The following is a 15,346-nucleotide window of genomic DNA, read 5'->3' on the forward strand; positions in this document are numbered from 1 at the left end:
GTCAAACCCTAAACCCGAATCTATGAGTTTGCTCTGTATCTCAGAAAGAATGAACTTCAGATTTCACTTTCCATTCCTTCTCACCTGTCCACCTTGTTGAAGTTATTTCCATCACACCAACAAATTCTAGCATCATCTGACAGTCTATAGTATTAACAAACTATAAAGCAGAAAGTAATTTATGTATGTATTCCTTTGTTTCCTTATCATTGGTGCAATTCTTCCCCTCCAAATTACCCTTTTTGGAACTTAATAAAAGTTGCTAAGTTCAATAGAACTAATGTAACCACAATAATTTTATTTTAGTAACTGAAGAAATGGTATATACATAAATGAAGAAAACAAATCAGTAAGTGTGACAAACAAAATGCATTTGAACATGAAGGAAAAACTGTGCAAACATCAGAGTCAATAATCAATAAAAAAAAAATGTAGAAAAATTTGGACCATTTCTCGATTTGTGCGTGTCATCCTTGCGCAGGGGCCATGCTAATCTTCTCTGTATCGTTCCAATTTTATCGGATGTCCCCGAAGGGACAATGCTACAACGAGGCTATGGAATTATAAACAATTGGTTAGTACGGTATTCAAGCGAGGTGGGACTTCTACCCGTTTATTCCAAATTTACAGCCCTGGTCCGGTGAGTGAATAGTGAATTTTTCACTAAAGAAGATGCAATTGAAAGGTAATAAAAACTGGTTAAAGTAAAAATAACTTTTCAAATTTATAATAAAATTTATCATTACGATAACAATTTAAAACTTACTGTGAAATCTTCCGAAAGTGTGAAAGTTCATACTTCACGAAAAAGTTTAATGTTAATTTTTCAGAATGAGTTCATTAAATTTAGTTCTCCCTCAAGATCTTCTTCCTCCCATCTTGACCCCCATATTATTTTAAATTTTAATTGCCATTTTTATTTATTTATTTGATTTCTTTTGTCTAGGATTAAAGGCTGAAAGCTTTTGTTTATGTCTACTCCGATGCGTCTAATGTCCCATGTTTTTTATAAGACGACATGAAAAATAGTTTAGATATATCTTTTTTTATTTTAACATTAGTGACAAAATTCAAATTTGGTGGCTAAACCCATTGGATTATAGATACTGTGAATTGTGCGAAGCTGGAAAACGAGTATTCTGGAAAGTTCATTCAAAAAGTTTTTAATTTTAATATTTAAAAATATTTGAAAAAGAATATTTCACAACAAATAAGAAAATACATTTGATGAATTATATTATTTTAAATAAAAATATTAATTTAGGATGGTTCACAGTATCGTATAAAAGAACGAAAAAATAAAAGTAATCATTTGTAATATTATGTATTTATATAGCGTTAGATTATTGTTTAATAATGAAAGTAATCATTCGTAATTCTGTTTTTCTGTCTTTTCTGATTTACACAGCTCTGTTAACCTGTCTTCTTGTTGCTCTGTGTATAAATAAGCTTTCATCCAAAGCTTGTGTATCATATTCTTTCAGATAATAAAAATTCTTTTCAAGTTTCTATTATCTCTTATTTCTTGTTTACCTTCCTTATGTTTTCAAGATGAACTCGTAACAACAAAAATGGTAACAGTAATCACCATACACTGGAAACCATAAATAAACAAAGATTCAAGTTTTACTTTCAATATTGAAGATAAAAATCTAAGAAAAGAAGTTAAAATTCTTCTTCATCAATGAATTCCAGAAGACGTTTAACCTTTATCATTTCGCACCATGCAAATGTGGAAACAGAAGCATTTTGGGCAGCAAACAAGTTCCATGCATCTCAAAAAGCTTGTGTTCAATCTTGACATTGCAGCACATGATGATGAACACAGTAGCCACTAACATGATGAACACTTAATTTACAACATTTATGGTTTGGAACCAAAATTCAGCAAACTAAAATGTAGTTTAACTCTAATATCGTAAACTAATAATATATCTTGTCACATCCGTCATAGTACTACTTCTAGAGAGCAATTTAGGTTATCTCTTGTGCAATCATCAGAAGAGTGAACAATCAATTAAAAAAGGTGGTAGAAAGGGTTGAAAATTTAAAATAAAAAAAAATTTGGACCATTTCTCGATTTGTGCGTGTCATCCTTGCGCAGGGGCCATGCTAATCTTCTCTGTATCGTTCCAATTTTATCGGATGTCCCCGAAGGGACAAGCCGTCGTTGGAGCTCTGTAAATATAAACTACTTGAAAACTTTGTACCCTACCGATGTGGGATTCGCACCGATGCATTACTTGCTGCTCCCAGGGACTGAAGTAAGAGGAGAAAAGAACTTTCACCTAGTGGGGAAGACACTCTTCGAAGTAAGAGGAAGTACTAAGATTGTGTAATGTAAAAAGGTGAAAAATTAATAGTTAATAATAATAATATAATTGATATTACTTCTTATTGTAAAAATATGATTTTAAGATGGTTTATTACTATGGTTTTAATCTACCTATAATAATAAATTAGACAGTAATATAATCGTAAATAATATGTTACTTAAAATTAAAACCGACATAAAAGCTGAAGGTTTATTTACTGCGAAGAGTCAAAATTAATTTAACGTAAAATACCAAGTCCGTTCATTTTAAGTAAAATTAAAACTAAATTAACTTTTTTTTAAATATTGAAATTATATTGAAAAAATATCCAAGAAAAAAAAACTATTTAACCTCCTTCTTATTATTATTATTATTATTATTTCAAAAATTAAAATTAATTTTTAATATTTATATATTTTCTTGAATTTTATATGCACTGAGAAATAAAAAAAATTAAAGAGAAAATGTAAAATTAGGGAAATTAAAATCACTTATAGAATAAAACTAAAAGTACAAATAAATTAATAACAACTTAAGTTTAGATTCCATCGCATATATCATTTAAGTGAACATTTTTGGAAACAATAACTACTCAAAAAGCTTTTAAAAATTTTAAAATGGTATATTTTCAAAAGAAAAATAATTGAAACGCACTAAATCTCAGTATTTTGTTCAACTTAATCATACACGATGAAGTTAAGCTAAACAATATATTTCTATTTTATTAATTATATAATAATTACGGTGATTAAATTTTGAATAATTAAAAATAATATAATTGTAGAGACCTTAAAATAAGATAACAATGAGTGAAATCAAACAATAAAGGTGAAAAATGCAAAGAAGAATTTGGAATTTGGATAAGGTGGTGGAATTTTGAGTTCATTTATCCCTTTGTTTGAGACTGAACCAAGAGAATACAATGAGAGGGTATGCATTGTCCTTGACCAATTTGCTGCCTCCTTCCCATTTGAGCATAGACATCAAGTTCAAGTCTTTTGCTTTCTCCATTGCTGCAACTCACTCTCTCATCCCAACACCAAAACCCTCTCTTCTCCTCTCAACCCATCATTCAAAATCCAATTCACACTTCTCATTTTCTGTTGCTGCTCAACAACAAGTACAACCCGGTGAAGAAGAGAACATTCAACTAGTCTCCTCTATCAAAACTGATTACAATGACATACTCATAGTGGACACCCCAAAGGCTAGAATGTTACTCCTTGATTCATCTTGTACTCCTCTCACCTTCTCTCCGTCTGAATTGCTTTTAAAAGTTCAAACTTTACTTCATGGATCATCTGGGTCTGAAAAGTATTCAAATGCCGTTTTGCATTTCCTTATAAATGTTTTTATTATTTCTTGTTTTTGATCAGTCTCCTTCAGCAGTGTGCCAAGGGTAATTGACGTGTCAGAATTTGTTTCTTTTGTTGCAGACAGTGTTCACAGTGTTCTTTACCATGGGTCAAAATGGACATGTTCTTATTGGGTATGTATGCTACCTTGACATTGCTTGTTTTGTTGTATGCGTGTGTGTTTGAGACATACGTCCAAACGGTAATGGGTGTTGTATGTTCTGTAAAAGTAAAACTTCTTTTTTACAAAGTAATGATGTTTGGGTTGCTTAGTGTCAAAGTTTGAAATGATGTTAAAAACACTCCTCGCCCTTATTGTGTGATTCATACATCAAATTCACGCTCATATTGATTGTAGAATGTTGTGTAGTTGTGTTCATATTTTGCTTGCAGTTTATAGACATATTCACGAGGTTGAAAACTAATACTGGTTTTTATATAATTTTTCTTTGTTCAGCTCATCGTATTGATTTGGATTTGACATATTTTAAATAAAAACTACTAACTTTACTCCCTAGGAGTTTTGAATTTGAGAAAACTTGTTGACATTGCTGTATAAGCTTCTGATAATAGAAGAGTAGGGTTCAAGAAGGTGTTAAACTAGTCTCTGGATCAAGCCTGTCATATTTAATAGCAAAAGTTTGTCTAATTTGTTATTTGATGCAAGAAACTGGTGAAGCATTTTTAATGCTATGTCAAGATCAATCATGGCCTCTGATCTTGCATTTGTTGTCGAGTGAAACCTATCAAAAATGAAATTCAATCATTTCTCATGCTGAGCAACTGGTGCCATCATATGACCATTGAGTTCTGTAGTGTTATATACAATTTTATTTATTCCTTGCTTGTGAATAATGCTACGCAATGTGACTGAATATTTAGTCAAACTATTAAACTATAGATCTAGTAACATTACTTTAGGGTCAATATGAATGTTCTATGTGGGGTGCCACCGCGCTTGAAAGTAACTGTGTAATCATTTTCAGATTTATCTTCGGTTGTCATATTCTTTGAGTGTTAAGGTGAATCCAGGTGCATAAGTTATATCATTGCTGACTTTGTTACTTGTATGCTATGTATCTGCATTGTACTTTTTGCATTTATGTGCACATTGTTTGATCAATTGTTCATGCCAGGGGTTACTGAATTTGTTGTATTAAACAGGATGAATTCGCGAGCTTGCCAGCTATTGTTCCGAAAGGTCCCATTGCTATCTTAGGTTTGGTAATTCATTTAATTTTAAGAAGGCACATATTATACACTGGGAATTTCTAAATATCAGTGAACTTGTAAGTAATCTCATACTGCTTTTATATCCTGCAGGGTGGTGGAACTGCAGCTCATCTGATGCTTGACTTATGGCCTTCACTGCAACTTGATGGCTGGGAGATTGATCAAATTGTAATATATTACCCCTTTGGTTATTTATTTCTGTATTAAATTTATATCTATACTTCAGTGATCCAGAGCTATTGACATTGTAGAATTCTATGAAACTACAATTTCTACTGAAACTTGATTATCAAAATTGAAACATCGTAGTCAGTGATAACTTAAACGAAATAACCAACATCCCATTTCTACTTGTATATTGCAGAAACAATAATCATAATTCAATGAATAGGCCTCTGATTCTGTCTTGAAAAAAGTGCTAAGAAAAAAATAGCCAGAGTTTGAGTGAAATGCTTATGTATTTGCACTCAGCTATCAGATTACTGATATTTGTAGGCATGAAAAAAATAAGCATTGCTTATATTTATAAGAACAATAAATAAGAATTGAACTACTTTCTAGGATCTTATGGTATATTTTTGAGGATACCAAAAATCTATGATATTGTCCTCTCCTTGTCTGTTAATGTTTATTATTTCTTTTATATTTAGGTTAAAAGGAAGTCTTACTAGATCTCAGTACACTCTAGGTGAAAAATGTCTTTTCTATTTAAACCTTTTATGATCAACGTTTTTTATTAAATTTCGTTCCTTATTATCCTACAATCATATTCACTAATTGATTTTGATCCCTGATGCATGCATTCTAACCCCCTTTTTTTTCTTCAAAACCCAAATATTATAGTTGATTGATAAAGTGAGAGATTATTTTGGCTTATCTGATTTGGAGAAGACAACAGAAGATGGTGGAGTTTTAAATATTCATGTTGGTGATGTCTTCGTTCCCTCAAAGGATTTTCACGAAAGATATGCTGGTGAGTCATTCACATTGCATATTGCCTAGTTTATCTAGCTTCTCATACTACTTTTATTTTCTACCTATACTTCTTAGTAAAGAAACTCTGCACCTTGTTTGTTTTCTCATCCACTTGCAATATTTCAACAATTCAGCTCAATTTATGATATCTCTTGTTTCCTCATTTTTTTGAAGGGGATACTATTTTATAATTATTGGCTAACTTATATTTGTTCAATTATCAGGCATTGTAGTTGACTTGTTCGCAGATGGAAAAGTTTTGCCTCAGCTACAAGAGGTATGCAGTTTTCCTCCACATAGATATGCATGTTCTAGGTGATTCTGAAGCTCTTCTTTGTCAAATAACAGCTCGTGTACCTTGCTCTTTCTGCAATAGTAGTGTCAAATTTAAGCTTCCGAAAATGAAAAGTATAAAACTGAATTGGTATCCTTTTGAATATTTTTACTTAGTCCTGCCATTATCTCATTTATTGCCCAAATTTACAGTATGTTTTGGATTTTGCATTTCTATGACACAAGAAGAGGAGAGTTAATGGAATTTGGATAATTTTTGAAGTTTTCACACAACCACGCAAAACGTTCTCATGAAGTTTTTAAAGTGCATGATCATGTGAAGAACTTGCCAAAAAATCGAAATCCAAAGTTAAGGTGAAAGTCTAAGCCATGTTAGGCTCATAAAATCTCTGTACAATATGTAGAAATAGTGTATGGAGGCTAGATACTCTCTCAGGCCTACAATGACTGCACTTTAAGGTTATTTCATACATATGAAGAACAACAAGTATATCTCTTAGTGAAACAATTTTTTCTAAAATGGCCTCATTTTTTCAATAAATCATTAATTTGACTGAGATAAAATAATTAATTTGAGGAAAAAGCATTAATGTTTCATGGGAAAATAGTTTGGAAACTTTTAGAAGGCTAAAACTGTGATCATTGTGGGATGGATAGTAGTTATCAAAGAATATAATGGAGTATTATGGAAACGTACAATCTGTAAACTTAAAACGAAATTCCTGTTAAACTGATGATATGGAATTAGAAAGCAGAAATGAATCATTAAACCATTGTAAAACAAGTGATTAAGATTGAAATTTTCTTAATTATATATTAGTAAATTCATACATTGATCTGCTTAATCTGTTAACTTGTTCTTTTTCATGATAAAGAAGGACAGAATGATAAAAATTGAAATTTTACTGTCTCAAGTAATTTTAGCATTATGTTTCAGAGTTTTTAATGCATTCATCAGGTTAATACATGGTTGCAATTAGAAGAGAGATTGATGGCCAATGGTCGCTTCATGGTAAATTGTGGTGGTGTTGGTGGTGGGCCAAGTGCCAGAGATGAAAGTACTCATCCTGAAACTTTGTGGAGTGGTAAATCATGGTTATCAAATCCAGCTATGAAAGCACTATCCAAAGCATTTCCGGGACAAGTAATTCTTCTGTTTCTGATCTCATTGTTTTGTTGTTGTTTCTTCATTATTTCATGCATTACACAACACCAGTGCTTTCTGTGCTGTGAAGCTAAAAGATATCTTTTTAGTGACTCCTGACATGAAGTTTTGTGTAGTTAGAATTCTAAATATGAGTCTAAGTCCCACATTGGGTAAAAATGAGAAAGTAGTAAAGATCCATTAATTGTTTTAAAGTTCTGAGTAGAGAGTGATGTTAATTCTTTATGTGGTTGTCTCTATCAATTTTGTGGAGTGTCAAAATTGATATTTTGGAATTCAAATATTTAAGATAATCTTTTAAGATGTTTATAGTTTGTGTTTTGAATTTATCAGGTAAGTTGGAAGAGAATGCCAAAGGAAAATGGTGCAAATTTTATGGCACTAACAGGACCTTTGCCTGATTTGAACTCTTGGTCGGCTAGTGTCCCTTCTCCTCTGAGCCAAAGTGTGAAGAATTGGAGACCTTTGTGAGCTGGCTTCTTCCATTTTATCTTACCTCTCCATAGCTAATGACAAAATATTTTGGTAATCAAACCTTTTTCAAACTAATTCAAAGTTTATCAGTATTAATCATACGCATAATTTCTGAGATATTATTAAAAAGAAAATAATGCTACACGGGGACTAAATGTTTTAAAGAATTCATGGCATTCCATAATATTTGGACTAACTGAGAATTTTAAGAGAATAAAGACATATGAAAAAGATGTTAAGGAAAGGAATAGTTTTCGAATTACATAATAAAAGTTATTTTTAATTTTTGAATTACACAATTAAAAAGTTATTTCACATTGTCAATCCGAAAATGGCAAAAATATTTTATATATATATATATATATATATATATATATATATATATATATAGAGAGAGAGAGAGAGAGAGAGAGAGAGAGAGAGAGAGAGAGAGAGAGAGAGGTGCAGGGGGGATTTATGGAAGTGGAGGAAAACACTATCCAAAAAGACTTCTTTTTCCTGGAACCCCATAATTTATTCCAACACTTATATGAAGTATGGAATAGTCCAAATTATCCTTGTAATTCATTTTATGATTATATATTTCTTGGATTTTGAAATGTATTATGAATTATATAATCTTGAAATATATTTTAAATTATATAATTAGAAAGTCATAATTATATTTTTATATGGTATAACTTTAAAATGTATTTTTTGATTTAAAAGTATATTTTGAATTCTACAGTCTAAAAATATATTTTGAATTGTGCTATTTGAAAATATAATTACATTTTACATATTGGTGTTTTGGAAACAACTTGTAAATGTTACATTTCGGAACTTAAAATTAGAATTTTAGGTTGTATAATTCAGAATTATTGTGGAATGATGTTTTCATGAAGGGGAGCAATTGCTTCGTGCACCCCATCAATTGCACCTCATCTCACCAACTAGGTACAGTGTCCGTTTCAGCCTTTCGCATATTGCGCCAACCATTCTCTCGTCCATTTGATCCAACAATAGAAGAGGATTAGGTTTATATTAAAAAATTCATATGGTCACTTTTGACATTCCACATATTTGATTGAGTGCAGAAAGCAATTGGTTCCAACAATCAAAGATGGACTATACATCACTTATTGGACAAAATAATCCTGTACTTCATAGTTACTAACTGCACCAAATATGAACAGAAAAAAAAATTAAAATACCCTTTCTCACTGCATCTGCACCATTGCTATTACAGAGGAAGAAGAAGAGAGATAATGCATTGTGGAAAAAAAGTTCATTCTAGAATGCATTTTTGGTATTCTGAAAAACTTATTTTCAAAAGCTATTTCTAATAAACTTGTTTCGGAAAGTGTTTCATAAATGTTGTTTTGGAAAGTTCTTTTCAAATGTTGTTTTGAAAAGCTTATTCCAGAATGTTCTAAAATTTCTGTTTTGAGAATTATATTACGAAAATTCCAGAAAAATTATTCCAAATAATCCAAAAATCAGCTTACTCGAGCAACGTGAAAGTGAAAAATGTTATTTTCAAATTGAACATTTTTTTAAGAAGAATAATTCTTGATTTTTCGCAATGCAGAATGCATTTTACTTCCAAATTACTTAATTAAGAGTCTTCCGAAACAAATGATATCGTGGTAAACATATACAAATGATATCCTTCCTTAGATGTACTTTGAAAAAGAAATAAAGTAATTCAGTACTACAATTGATATATTGGAAAGACAAATGAATTCGCGTTTGTGATATTTATCTCACGAAATTTTTTCGTATTAATTGAATATTGATATAGGTAATATTTATGGGGACAGGATGAATATCTTTATTCTCATTCTCCTACATGTTCTTGTTTTAAAACACATTAATCAGGTAATCCAAAAAACTTTAATTAAATTTTCTTTAATTTTTAGTTCAGTAATTTATTTCTAAGATGCCTTTAATAATTTTTAACTTTTTTATAATTATTTAATCTTTATTTAATTTTTATTTTATATTTATATAATTATATTTTTTTATATCTGACATGGAAAGAAATAAAATATATATTTTTTAAACATTAAATATTTGATAAAATGTCTTTTGTTGTAATTTTTATTTTTATAAAAAGATTATGTACTTAATATTTCAGTAAAGAGATAATCAAAACAATGTACGAATTACTAGTGCAAAATATACTTTTTCACAACAATGTATTATACTAGTTCTAATCCACTAGGTATACAACATGAGGCGGTAACAATTTTTAAATAATGCAGAATCTTCTATATCAATTGGACCAAGAACCGATATAGAAAATGATACGGTGACAAAGTTGTAATAAATTACAAGTTGTTTTATATCAGTTAAACCTATAATTGGTGTAGAAAGTGAAGTTGAATAAGGGACTTTTAAGAAGCAAATTTCTCACACACAGCCCATCATATTTCATTTTAGCACCTAAATCTGGAAAACTCTTTCATGCAGCGACAACGATGTGAGTTTTCACGAGTCAAGCAACCTACACCGAGCTCAGCAAGGGATTGGGTAAGGCAGAGGAGGCACGAGCAATGGAAGCGTGAGTTGTGGAACTGTGAGTGGTTGAGGTGTGAGCAGTGGACCTTGGCTAGGATTTTGACCTTGTTTGGAGCTCGGCAAGGGTTTTGAACATCGAATCGGCAATGGTTTCTTTTCTACGAAGAAGCAAGAATTAAGAGTGTGACTAAGTGATTTTCGAGTGAGATAGAGATTTTCAAGTGAGTGATGGAGATGTAAGGGTTTGAGAGAGCATGGCAATGAAAATTTCAAGTCAGGTAGCGTGTAAATAACCCTTTGTTTTTATTTTAAATAATTAATTATATTTAAATTTGTATGTTAAATCAGTAGGTAATTTTTTTTTACTTACATACAAATATGATACCATTACCTACAAATCTCGTTCTTTGCAAATGTTCCCGCCCTAAGGCACCAAATATTCATACAGAAAATCAATAAAAAATATTTTTCTCGTTACTTGCAGAAAAATTCATATGTAACTCAATTTTAAATAGAGAAAGAAACTTTTTATATCACTTGTTGAATCCTTATAAAAAAAAATGAAAACTTTCTATATTATTTGTTTTATATCTACTCTAAAATCAATATAGAAAAGTTTTTTTAACCAGTATTAAAAAACCGTTTTACATGAGTGAATATATCATTCGTTGATATAAATAAGGATAAGAGAAAAAAATTTCTATTACATATAAAAGTATGAATAAAAGTAAACTTTTGTTTTGAAAATGAGAATAATAATGAAACCGTAGTTATCTCAATGTGATCCTAATGTAAACAAATTTACACACCTATTTAAATCTCATCGTCCTAAGAAGATGGCTACAATTTAACAACCTAAGTAGTAGTCTTTAAGGAATAGTATCCGACGACGTAAATACTTGAATGATACTTCCAAAGCTATGATAGAAAGTCCAACCTAGTTGCCTTCTTGGGATGGTAAGAAAGATAAAAATTATTATCCAAAACACGAGATAAATTAAATTAAAGAATACTGCAAAAATAAATGATACAATGTTTTAGCATATACACTAATGGCAATGATCGCATATCAAAATAATATTAATTCCTAATTCTATTGTAGTGGTCATAAGTCATAATTTATAAGACTGTTTTTATTGAAGTATATGTTAGTACATAAAGTTTAAGATGCTAGAATCTTAAATAAAAGTTTTAAATCATAGAAATAAAATAACAAATATATTTTTTTTATCTAAAAAGTAAATCTTTTAAACTCAAAAACATTTCTCAAATGGAGAGTTTTATAATAATTTGTCATTACCACAAAAGTTACGTTGAATTCTTACAAAAGTTACTCAAATTTGCTTTTTTGATGGAGGAATAACAGAATACAAATAAGCTAAGTTCTTGAAACTTTTATAAGGGTAGGCTATTCTTTAATGGCTTTTTCATAAATAGAAAAGTAAAACGGTAAAATGAATTGAATTTTTTATAAACTAAAATTAACTTATATCTTTTAATTTTGAAAAGGTTAAAAAAAATTCATGGGAGAAGTTATGTTCCTTATTTTCTCTTAAAAGTGATTATAGAAATGTTAATTGAACTTAAATTCCTTCATTGTTTTTTTTTTCCAAAATTTTCCATTTAGAAGGAATAGCTACTCTGAACCCAAATATAAAAGAAGAAAAAAAAATTATTTGGTGGACAGAAATCTTAGTAAATATGGATAGTCCCTACAAAATTTGGTCCCTATTTCAATTAATTTTATGTCCTCGGTTCTCTCTTATTTAATTATATGACCTCTCACTTCTTTCTTATCGATTTCCTTTTGTAATATCTATCCGATTGATATGAAATTTTTTAATATTAGCATTATTCACTTGATTTGTTAATTTAAATATCTGGCATTGAATAATAGTTAAAGATGAATAATTCAAATTCATTGAGTTTTGAGGATTTTATAATATTTAATAAACAGATGCGTTAGTAACTTTCATAAATTATTGTTTTTAAATAATTTTCATACTGTATTTTAACTATTTTTATGTTATTTTAAATATATTAGGTCTATTTAAAATGTTTATCTTTACTTTATTTTAAATTAAAATAAAATTGTGGTAAGATTTAAAAGAAATTTGAAAATAAATATAAATAAAAGAATTTATCTATAAATAACATATTATAAGAATGTAAAGTGATTAAAATTAAAAATAGAAATACACGAAAAATATATTGTGACGATAAAAGTCAAATTTTATACAAAGATATTTTATCAACATGTCTACTTTTATTTACATTTATCTTCTAAAATGATAGTTCTATCAAACACTTGTAATTTAATACGTTTTATCTATTTACAAAGTCTTCGAGTTAAGGGCCCACTTTCTTTCTTGTTTTTATTTTCATTTTCTTTCTTATTTTCGTTTTTTTTTTCGTTTCCTTTTTTTACTCTAGCTCATCTCCTCCATTTTTTAAGTGTTTATAATTTTTCCATGAACATATCTACTAGGTACAAGGTAAAGAAATATTTGATAAAAAAACAATTCAGAATAAGTTTATTTTTTCTAAAATATTTGTATTCTAAAACTTTTACTTTTATTCTATCTATGGATAGTAGTTGAAGTTTTATCAATCATTTATGTAAGTTTTACTCTTTTCATGATAATTATTATATATAAAATATATTTTAATTCCATTAATCATTAATCGAGTTTAATTAAATTAATGGAGTTAATTTTTTTAATAACAAAACTGTAAGTTTCCTTTTTTATCATAATAAAAATAAAACATATCAATATTTATTATTCTAATTATTTATCCTTTTTTCTTCTTCATCGACACATCTCTTAATCCAATTTTTACTCTCGTTCTCGTCAATCATCCGTTTATTCGTATAATTGGCTCGTTCAGACTGATACACCAATGTGACTAATTGATTGAGCTTGTTATTGTTTCCAATAAATAAGAAGATATTTTCAAAAATTAAGTTAAAAGTTGTTATCATGTAATCTTTTTAAGATTAACATTTAAAATATTAAAATACATGCTCGTTATTATTATTATTTTACAAATTTAATTTCTCTAATTTCAACAAAAAAATTCATATTTAAATGAAATTTAGATTAAACCATAAATATATTTTGCATTACTTAACCAAATATTTTCTTTTAAATTAAATCCATAAAAATAATTATTTTCTTTTTGTTTTTCTAGTTTTTGGGTAGGTTAGATTTGGTCTATTTTCATTAGGTGACTACTTACAACAACCCGTTTGTCGTTGATTTTTTACATATAAAATGTGACATAAACTCATTTTTCCATCCTTACATGTTAGGTATGCATGGCTCGAGAATCATTAGTTTTCCATGAAATCATATCTCCACACATTTTACTTAAAAAAACGTGCAAACCATGAATAAATTAGCTACTACGACATAGTGTGGTGAACACCTCTATTAGGGTTTCTTGATCTTCTTCATGATCGAGAGAAAATACATAGCATGCTTTTGGCCATAAGTACCACACAAGTCAATGGAAAATAGCCCTTGGTGAGGACCTATCTATATATGAATACATCATTGCTGTCTCTGTATTATCATCTAGCTTTCATGCATAATACATTTTGATTAATGACACTTTGGTTTCTATAATTATTTCTACTTATAAGAGATTGAGACGTTCTTGTAAGTTTGAAATAGATTCTACACGTTGCACCTTTCAGTCTTAAATGTCTTCTGTTCATTGATGATGAACTGATTTTGAATGAAGATGTTAATGGTGTATGAAAGAACACTTTCACATTCAAATTAGTAAGAAAGTATTTAAATACAATAATAATTGAATGATTTTTTTTTATCTCGTGAATAATATTTATTTATATTATTTTAATAAATTTTTATTTGAGTGAGCTTAAATTAATTAGATTGATTATTTTTAACTGCTTGATTAATCAATCCTACGTGATTAATTAAGGATAATCTTGTCTAAACAATAATCCTAGATGATGTTAACTTGCATGACAGATATTATCTCAGTTCTGTAATATATATTATCTATACCAAACTATCTTAATAAAGACTGGAGTAGTTTTTCAATCTTATGATTGAATCTACAACTTTCTATGCTTCTTTTCTTTAAAATCAGAAACATGAGTCAATGTCCTTATGAATAAAAAAATTACAATTTTTTTTTATATTCTTAATTTAAAATATATTATTTGATATTTTAAAATTATTTATGAGTATCCACACACTCTTGATTGAATAAATGCACGGTTTAACTTATAAGATTTATGTAATACAATTTGCATAAATATTTTGTCATTATTATAAAAAAATCACATTATACGGACCACACCAGCACTAGGTTGGGGAGCATTGCTAGAACTTAGAACCGAGTTATTCCACTACACTCCACCAACTATCATATCATAGTGTTCAAGCAAATCACTTCAACCAATATATCTTATTCCAATTCCCCTCATAAAAAAATGACATGTAATTTCATTAAACTTTTAAATATTTATTATATTCGATAAAAAATAAAGTTATAATAAATCTTAAAAGATATAATTTTCTTATTTGATTACCTTTTATGGTTTTTTTTATCATATGTACCCAAAAAATGCACACGTAGTTAAATATCTAAATAAATATAAAAATACCTATATGAACCATTAACATCCAAAATTGTAACAACTTCTACAAATAGAACGATTGTATATTTAGAGTCCATACATTATTAATATCATGCAAACCTGATTAAACCAGCAAAAGCATACTTAGATATATACAATACTTTGAGTTAAAGTTTTTTAAAAGCAATTAGTCTCCCAAAATATTAATACAAAAAGAGAGAATATTACCACACAACACATATACTATATACATACAGATCTATTACTAAAAGAATTCACTCCAAATAATTGTTCTATTTCGTAATCTCATTGCTAATTAGTTTCATTTACTCATAAATAAATATGAGAAACATAACAACCAACTAGAACAAGGTAAGTTAATGATAATTTTGAGCATTTAAAATTCACACTTTAATAT

At 28.7% G+C, this 15,346-nt stretch overlaps 1 protein-coding gene and 2 non-coding genes across 3 annotated transcripts; 1 reads left to right on the forward strand and 2 right to left on the reverse strand.

Moving 5' to 3' along the window:
* Positions 1-435: 435 nt before the first annotated feature.
* Positions 436-538, reverse strand: LOC124844211 (U6 spliceosomal RNA). The gene has a single exon (XR_007029353.1). It is a non-coding gene; the product is annotated as a U6 spliceosomal RNA (small nuclear RNA).
* A 1,520-nt stretch (positions 539-2,058) lies between these two features.
* On the reverse strand, positions 2,059-2,161 carry LOC124844210 (U6 spliceosomal RNA). Its single transcript, XR_007029352.1, has one exon. It is a non-coding gene; the product is annotated as a U6 spliceosomal RNA (small nuclear RNA).
* Positions 2,162-3,175: 1,014 nt separating this feature from the next.
* Positions 3,176-7,912, forward strand: LOC124844203 (uncharacterized). The gene is made up of 8 exons (XM_047321088.2): positions 3,176-3,550; positions 3,752-3,804; positions 4,835-4,894; positions 4,994-5,071; positions 5,747-5,876; positions 6,103-6,155; positions 7,131-7,316; positions 7,671-7,912. Exons 1-8 carry the CDS (start codon positions 3,238-3,240, stop codon positions 7,806-7,808), a joined length of 1,011 nt encoding a protein of 336 aa, XP_047177044.1. The 5' UTR covers positions 3,176-3,237; the 3' UTR covers positions 7,809-7,912.
* The last annotated feature ends 7,434 nt before the right edge of the window (positions 7,913-15,346 follow it).

The sequence above is a fragment of the Vigna umbellata genome, chromosome 3 (assembly GCF_029865625.1).
Source record: "Vigna umbellata cultivar VRB3 chromosome 3, Vumbellata_1.0, whole genome shotgun sequence".
NCBI lineage: Eukaryota > Viridiplantae > Streptophyta > Magnoliopsida > Fabales > Fabaceae > Vigna > Vigna umbellata.